An 8,919-nucleotide genomic window follows, 5' to 3' on the forward strand; every position below is an offset into this window, starting at 1 on the left:
AACCGTTTGCATGTCTTTAGATCTTTACTGTCTTTTTGCCTTCCCTAGAATAAATAAAAAATACTCATGTAGTAGAGCTTTCTCTGAAGCAAACTCTCTGGCTAATTTATCATGAGATAAGCTGGCTAATCACCATCTCCCACCCTATCACCAGGTCTCTGAATAACTGATTTTGATCTTATTGTGTCTATTATTCTACATCTGCGGCTCCTTTACATTGTTTTTGAAATCTCTATTCAAAAGTTTATTTCGGGGAGTTACATTAGAGCAAACCTGTTTTACTATAACTTTGTATCTGCTTATATATGTGACTATAGCATGACTGTAGCAGGCCTCTAGTTAGAAAAACATACTCTAAAGTCCCCTTCTATTTTCTTTTTGTTTTCAAATTAATTAATCTTTGACATTTTTTTATAAAGAACTATTGCAATTATATCTGTTACTAAGAAATGTTGCCTTGTAAATCTAAGTATAGATTATTTTAACATTTGATCCAAAAGCCTTTACTACGTTTTCCACAATGAATAAGAACATTATAAGTATTCTAGGAAAAAGACTATGTTTATTTATGTTGTCTTATTCATAATTTTCCTTTGTTCGTTTTCTTTTTCTGGCCATGGTTGTTTATATCTTAGGTTTTATTTTTAATTTCCTCGTGTGTTTAACTTTTATATGCTTTTGTATCTGCTTACGTTGTTAAATAAAGTGAGCGAAAAAAAGAGAAAGAAACAAAGGAACATATCGCACACGCAACATCTCGCGAGACCTCAACACTATTCCTTTTTAGGAAATAGTAAAAATCGTTTTACCTGCTGTTGAAAACAAATCACCTTCAATATATTTTCATTTCCACATCCTTTTCACAATTTTCAGACAAAGATCAATTTAACTGGCAAGTTTAGCAACAGCTATCAGTTCTAGTTTTCTGTGCGTCAGTACGTCAAGACAAGCGATCGTCACGTCGGTCGGACGTCAGCTCGGTGAGTGTTTTGAAAGGAGATTGTTGGTTAGCTATTGGGATTAAACTACAGCGGAACACGTAGCCATCCAGGTAGCTATACTTTATTTATTTTTGCCATATCTGCCTTAAACATGACAGCCGTTATGTCAATACTGTTCGGACAAATTCATTGGCTACACGGCTGTCCCAGAATATTGTGTTAGTAGTGTTGTATCGTACCGCTAGCAACACCAGCTAATGTTAGCTAGCTAGGTATGCTCACGCAGCAGCTAGTTTAGCTAACCATATCGTCTGACTCAGCCTGACAGCAACGTTGACAATATTTGGTTATGTGATGTGTAAAACTCATCCAACCATTTAACGTCAAAGACAAACCGCGATCACCCTTCTTCGTTTACATTCAAGTCAACAGCACACGTGAGCTCCCTGTCAAACTATTGTGTTAGCTGACAGCTGCTAGCCCGTGGTTTGTTAGCAGCTGATCTGGGGATCGAATTTACTTGTTGATTTCGCCATTAACCAGATTATGCACGGTGAAAGATCCAGACCAGACTCCCCCCTGTACGGGTGATGGCAGAGCGTCTGCAGTCATATGACAGTAACTCCAGTGACACCGAAAACTGGGAACAAAACGCAACAAGCCGACCTCTCTAACTCTGCAAGCATTCGAGGTGAGCCAGCTGACCATCTGTCAGACCTCCTGTTCGTGGCAGCAATTTAGTGTCACTCAGACTGGATTATAGATAAATCACATATTTGTTACTTGAAATGTGAAATGATTATGTGGCCATTACAATTTAAAGTATTAGATATTGCTCAGAGCTATTTTAAATATATCAGATTATAAAGATACAGTATCTGTGTATCATATTAATTATATTTATGTTGTACATGACTCCTGTCTTGTAGTAAGTGATAAGCGATAAGCGTAACCATAGTATAGAGTAAAAAAATGGATGTTAATTTCAAAGCAACTAGTAGATGAAGTCTGCAGCAAGAGTAAGGCGACATACAAGACCATATATACAGTGCCAACGGTCAAAGAGTTTATACCAAAATGAATATAACTTTAATTTCACTGGTCGTATGCAGCCAGTATAGTAATGTTACAGATCAAATAGCAGGTCTGTTTTCATGGCAATATTTTAAATCTGATGAAGCTCCTTGAATGGCAGAAATGATAATGCAATTTCTGAAAAGCATCAAGTGATTATTTGTTAACTATATTGTAAGCGGCTTTAAGTCTGACACAACTTTATACACAATAGAGATTCGCAAAATACATCGCGTCTTAGCCTCCTCAACACGCATGTACATATCCGTCATAGCCAGCAATGACCATCACTTGCACCTCAGTGTGGTTATCCTAAACAGCAAGGTTAGTTTTGGTGCTGAAAGTATTTCTCTCCGCTCCTGTAAACTCATTTGACAACCCTAATTTAAATGATGGCATTGGTTCCACCATCCTACCCTCTGAGGTCCTTTTCCTGTAGCAGTTTTGTATGTTTTCTTTATGCTGAAGGAACAATAGAAAGGCGGATATGAGTAGGCAGGAAGAGCTGAGGTTTGGTCTCGGGCCAAGGGGGGTGTACCTGTGAGGTTTGCCTGTGGTCGGTGGGTGGGTGGGTTTGTACTACATTATTACCCTGCAGCCAAGCCTATCACCTCTTCCTTTTCTACCTTTTTTATGAGATCAACAACTGATGTTTATTTCTGTCAGTGAGTAGATTTGACCTATTAGAAAATTCTGGTCTGGTGCTTTTACAATCTTTTTGCTCTTGACTCTGTGTGTACTTCCTTCTATAAGTCTGATTACAAGGTTTAATTAGCCTACACACTTCTCGTGTGAGCTCAGGCATCTCTGATATTTGTTTTGTGTTGGATTAAACATCAAAGGTGATGTAAACACGTCAGTCTGTGTGTCATACCCTTGTTACAAGCTTGTACAGAATTTGGTAGGTCTGGTTGTTGCACACATTTTTATGGCCTCCTATGTAAGCTTGCAAGGTCTGAACAATTATTTTAATTAATTTTATTTTTCTTGTACTTTTTACAAGCAATGACTCAATTGGGCAACTGGCTGATTGTATTTACTGGCCAAAAGTATGTTGTGGTTTATGTTTATGAAATGGATGGAACACATATGTTTATGTGTCAAGGGCCCAAAGCATGTTGGGCCCTGTGTCACATTGGCAGGTTACAGTTACAGTAGGGGAGACCGTGTTGCAATTGTAACATCTCGGAACTAACTTGTGAATGAAATAAAGAATGTACAGATTTTAATTTATTCATATTATATAATAACAGCAACAAAATTATACTCAATGGAATTCATTTACAGGTCTCATAAACCTTATGAAGTGAACGTTTCTTTTCCTGTGAAATAAGCATGTGACCTGTTTTGACCCCCCACGAAGAAGGAATCGAAATCAAGAACCATGAAGAACCGGAATCGTTAAAATCCAAACAATACCCAACCTTAGTAACAACCCTGTTAAAGTTCAAGGGAAATCTATCCCATCTTCTGGCAGATGTGTTTTGTTATTATTCATACGAGGATTGCGTCAACAATTGCACAGAAGTTATGTGCACAACATCTGTAAAGCTCTTGAGTCTATCCACCAGGAATGGGTGTGCCTGTGTGTCATAAGGAATTTTAGGTATGCTTTTGTTTTTGAAAAGCAGCAGTCACGCCCAAACATCTCGAGTGGAGGCAGAACAGTGGAACATGAGCATGCATGGTGCCAGTGGAGGCTGTGACCGCTCACGTGACCGCCGCCGCTCTAGTGATCGCTCCAGGGACTCCTCACACGAGAGAGAAGGCCAGCTCACCCCCTGCATTCGCAACGTCACCTCGCCCACCCGCCAACACAACAGTGGTGAGTGTACATCCAAAGAATAGAGGGCTTTAGAACAACAAGGATATCATGTTAGAGGTCCACAGCTCTAGGTAGCTACTGCTGAGAACAGCTGACTGCATTTATCAACTTGAAGCTCAGACATGGTTTTGGCTGTGAAATGGATCAAGTCAGCAGTAATCCACCTGTTTGTGTTTAGACCAAGAGAGCTTATAGTCTGATTGTCTTGATACACAACACATGTTCTGAGTAGGGTTCTGTCCAGTCTGGTATTTTTAGATTAGCTATTACTAGCATTGGACCACTTCTGAAATAGATGCCAAATATGGTAACAAATCTGATTACTCAAGAATGTTTCTCATAAAAACAAAAACCTTAAAAATCAAGCTGCAAAATTATAGAAAATGTATGTCAATAATTAAGACGTTGCATGTTTCTGATGGGATGTTTGCTCTATGGTTTGCGTCCTAAATTAAAAGGGAAAACAGTCCTTTGTGAGTCATTGTTCTGCTTGTCTGTGTGCAGACCGGGAACGAGATGGTGGCCCATCATCAAGACCTAGTAGCCCACGGCCTCAGAGAGTCTCTCCCAGTGGCTCCAGCAGCAGCGGGGTGGTGAGCAGTCGCACCAGCAGCCTGTCAAGTACTGAAGGCGCCTTCAAGAGCTTGGGAGTTGGAGAAATGATTTTTGTCTACGAGAATCCCAAGGAGGGCGGAGCGGGTGCCACTGTGGGAAACCGAAACAGTAGGACCTCAGAAAGAGTCACTCTGATTGTTGACAACACACGCTTTGTAGTAGATCCTTCCATCTTCATTGCACAACCAAATACGATGTTGGGCAGGTAAAGTATAGTTTGACCAGCAAATCTAATGTATATGCATTTAAATGAAGGTATAAAAATGCTATGGAAATGATGAAGTTCCATTGTCTGTGATTCAGAGAATAAACCAAAGTTTCATTATTTCAGAATGTTTGGATCCGGAAGAGAACATAATTTCACACGGCCCAACGAGAAGGGGGAGTTTGAAGTGGCTGAGGGCATTAGCTCAACAGTTTTCCGAGCAATTCTGGTCAGTCTCTCTAACTTTTACTCTGTTTATATTGCGGGAACAGGGGTGTAAAGGGTGAATGCTCTTTGGTATGGCTAACGCTAGGAGATAAAAATCATGTTGCAGTTATTATAACCACACGTGTATCTACCATCGGCAGCTATTATGCACACTAAAATGAGACAAAAGTGGGAATAATAGGCAGGCTACAAATAAACACATGCAAGCTAGCTAAAGTTACATGTTAACTTACCATAGATCGTTGGTGTCAGGCGTAGTTTGTCAGCTTTTGATGGAGATAAAAGTCGAGTGGATTGTCCGCAGCAACAACAGGTAACGTTATTCCCTGGCTGCACAAACATAAATCCACGTAGCCTCTCTTTGAACCACTTATCACAATAGGTGACTAATTGGCGCAGTGATACTATTGTAATGCAGCACAGCTGTACATTTATTGAGTGTTTTACAATGGGTCCGAACGCGGCTCAGCCAATCATAATCAAGGAACAGAACTATCCGTTTTATAAAAGACAGCACAATATGACAAACAGTTGCAGTACATTTTATTTAATTGCTTTACGTTTAGTATCACACATACAACATGTTAGGAGTCTTAAAGCAGATAACTTTTACATCTCATTTCCTGGCTGACTGCTTGTTTCCCTCAGCCTACAGAGATTCCATCTTGTTAAAGTTTGACAGATTGAGTAATGAATGAACCTGTTAAATCTAACCAGTGGAGCTTTAAATCTTAAACTAGATGACAAAGTAAGATACTGTTAGAGTTTTTTTTTTTTTATTGAAATCTTTTGGTGTTTAAGTATGTCTTATGTGTATTTCTTATGAGTTAATGGATTAACACAGTGTTTGAAATGACCGCCTTCTATGTGATTTCTGTGTAATTGACAGGATTACTACAAATCTGGGATAATCCGCTGTCCTGATGGAATCTCCATCCCTGAGTTGCGGGAGGCGTGTGACTATCTATGCATCTCCTTTGACTACGGCACGATCAAATGCAGAGACCTTAGTGAGTATTTTCTCTGGGGCAACAATGCTGTTAGTGTTGCACATTAACGGTGGCAGTTTGAGTCGGTGTGAATAAGAGACACTGCAAGGCTGCCTTGTCATTTTCACTCCACAGCCTTACACAACAGAAACATGTCAAGCAGCAAGAAATAGCATACTCACAAATGTATTCTGTTGTAGGTAGAAGTACCTTTTTAATTTATTGCCTCTAAAGCTTTACACAAGTTCAAATTATGATACAATCTCCTTTTTGTTTTCAGGTGCCCTGATGCATGAGCTGTCCAATGATGGAGCTCGGCGACAATTTGAGTTTTACCTGGAGGAAATGGTTCTGCCTCTGATGGTGGCCAGCGCCCAGAGCGGAGAGAGGGAATGTCACATTGTAGTTCTTACTGATGATGATGTGGTTGACTGGGATGAAGAATATCCACCACAAATGGGAGAAGAGTATTCACAGAGTGAGTACTCTAATACAGACACACGAGTCTGCGCACGTTCAAAAGACAGATATGTGATTAAGAAATGTTGTTTTTGTTCTTCTCTTTGCAGTCATCTACAGCACAAAACTGTACAGATTTTTCAAGTATATTGAGAACCGAGATGTTGCCAAATCGGTTTTAAAGGAGAGAGGATTAAAGAAAATAAGACTGGGCATTGAAGGTAAGTTGAACTCTCTAATGATAAACAGTGATGGTTTTAATCTCTCTTTAGTCGTTTGTGGGATAAAGACAAAGGGAAAACATAAATACATGACAGATCTGTTAGTTTAATGCTGATTGGGTATGACAGGAAAACCTTTTAATATGCATTAGAAATGCCTCCTGGTTGTATTCTATGTGAACGTGTTAACAAAACTGAGCTAACTATTTGTCCACACTGTTCCTTTGGCAGGCTACCCTACATATAAAGAGAAAGTAAAAAAACGACCAGGAGGTCGTCCAGAGGTAATTTACAACTATGTCCAGAGGCCCTTCATCCGCATGTCCTGGGAAAAGGAAGAGGGTAAAAGCCGCCATGTGGACTTCCAGTGCGTCAAGTCCAAGTCCATCACTAACCTGGCGGCAGCAGCAGCAGACATCCCCCAGGACCAGCTGGTGGTGATGCACCCTGGCCCCCAAGTGGATGAACTGGACATCCTACCTAATCACCCACCTAGTGGGAATCACTACAGCAACAACTACAGCAACGAGCCCGACCCTGATGCACCTTCACCTGCTGTCTGAGGACACACTGGTCCTCTTTCAATGCCTCTGCCCTTCTCCTATTCCTCTAGTCCCTCTCCCAGCATGCTGCAGCATGGAGCGCCAGGGGCACCATAACCATATTGCCTTGACACCTCCTTTGCAGCCTTAGAGCCTCAAGAACCTGGTTGACTGTAGAAAAAAAACAAGGATCATAAGACTGGTGAAAAAACGAGTTTACTATTATTTTCGTTTTTGTTTTTTACTTGACCAAAGGAATTTATTTTTCTGTTTGGAAAAAAAAGAGAAAAAATCAGTAAAACACTTATTATTAACATTATTATTTACAATGTTATTGTACCTTAATTTGATGGTTTTGACTGAGCACTTTTGTGTCACTGTTTTCTCACAGGGTTTTATTTGACTGATTTATATTGATTTTAATTCTCTTTGGTGGCCTAACTACTAAATGTGCTTTGGGGGAAATATGACTTTCTGGTCATGGAGAAAAATCAGTAATCGCCGCATAGTGTCATGATCTCCAGTTGAACCCCTCTCAGATGTCTTTGAATCTTGTAATTGGGTATGTAGTCATTGGCTGGATCTGATATGTGATGTTATGCTCTTCCTGCAACCAAGATATTAAGCAGAGCTCAGGCTGTTGTGGTCAAAATCTTTTTGTGCAAAGCTTGAAATTGTTGTTAAAAAATAAAACGTAAAAATCATCAAATAAAGACATCCAAATAACATTTTTGTATATTTAATGTATGCGATGTATGCTCGAGGGACATCTTACACAAAATGGATCACAAGCTTTCAAAAATGTCTTTGTACAACGAATAAAAGATCAAAAAGATACAGTTTGAATATTTTAACGGGCACTTGAATAATACGAGAGGTTTTTGTCTTTACACTGACCTTTTTATACTTTGAACAAATCCAGACTGGCTACAGCTAATTGACTGCACAGAAGAGCCTCACGTTAAGAATGATCTTCTAATGTTACTCTTTTTTTAATTTGTTATCTATTTTACTTATCTTTTCTTCTCAACTCTTGTTTTGTGGCAGATATATGTCTTGTAGTGTCTCTACACTCTAATGTACCTGGTACAAGAACACATTTCAAAGATTTATAATTGACTTCGTAGTCATATTGTTAGAAGCGTAGTCCTATATGAGAGGAGCTGTCCGCTCCTACTTTTTTTGAAATTGATGTGGAATATTGTTTTTCTCACTTTTTTTAATGCACATTTAATGGACATTGCAAGGGTGTTTGGCAACTGTCAGGCAATCTATAGCTGCATATTAAACCAACATGAATTCAAGGTCAGTCATTTCACCTTGAAAGTAAGTAGGGAGACAAAAATCTTCCAAAATATTGTCTCTGTCAAATAATTTAGGTCGTAAAAACATCTATTAATACTGTTACTGTTATCATTATTATTATCATTTAAAATAGGTCAGTTCTAGTCAGAAGATTGTTATAGCTCTGGATTTCCAACAGTTCCTCAGCAATCATTCGGCCATTCCTCCCAGCGCCTGCCCTCGTACCACCATCCAGGGGGAATTCCAGGCACCGGCTTCCCTACGCAACAGGAAAAGGCTGTAAAATGTGTTATGTGCTGCTCTGCTCTCGCGATTGAGATTAAATAACGCATAAGAAAGAGCTGTCAGATTGTCACCTGGCAGTACGGTGTGTGGGGAGGCAGCAGGCCGATGATTACCGCTTCCAGGTCTGACAACTGAAGGAGGTCTTGTCATTGAAAAAGTATAAGAGTGAAGAAAGAGGTGTGACTTTGTGTCCTGTCATAGCTCAGTAACCTGAGTAGTCACCCTGTGTC

The 8,919-nt window shown here is 39.7% G+C and overlaps 1 protein-coding gene across 4 annotated transcripts; it reads left to right on the forward strand.

Annotated features, from left to right (window-relative positions):
* Window positions 1-805: 805 nt before the first annotated feature.
* Window positions 806-7,827, forward strand: btbd10b (BTB (POZ) domain containing 10b). Of its 4 annotated transcripts, XM_029428488.1 has the most exons (9): window positions 806-1,051; window positions 1,485-1,632; window positions 3,647-3,840; window positions 4,345-4,660; window positions 4,787-4,889; window positions 5,778-5,898; window positions 6,158-6,355; window positions 6,447-6,557; window positions 6,789-7,827. In XM_029428488.1, the coding sequence occupies exons 3-9, from the start codon at window positions 3,690-3,692 to the stop codon at window positions 7,118-7,120; spliced, it is 1,332 nt and encodes a 443-aa protein (XP_029284348.1). In that variant the 5' UTR covers window positions 806-1,051; window positions 1,485-1,632; window positions 3,647-3,689; the 3' UTR covers window positions 7,121-7,827. The 4 variants fall into 4 exon arrangements, with proteins under 4 accessions (XP_029284348.1, XP_029284347.1, XP_029284349.1 ...); XM_029428487.1 differs by lacking the exon at window positions 1,485-1,632 and having other exon boundaries at window positions 3,644-3,840; XM_029428489.1 differs by lacking the exon at window positions 1,485-1,632 and having other exon boundaries at window positions 806-980.
* Window positions 7,828-8,919: the final 1,092 nt, after the last annotated feature.

The sequence above is a fragment of the Cottoperca gobio genome, chromosome 3, assembly GCF_900634415.1.
Source record: "Cottoperca gobio chromosome 3, fCotGob3.1, whole genome shotgun sequence".
NCBI classification, from domain to species: Eukaryota; Metazoa; Chordata; class Actinopteri; order Perciformes; family Bovichtidae; genus Cottoperca; species Cottoperca gobio.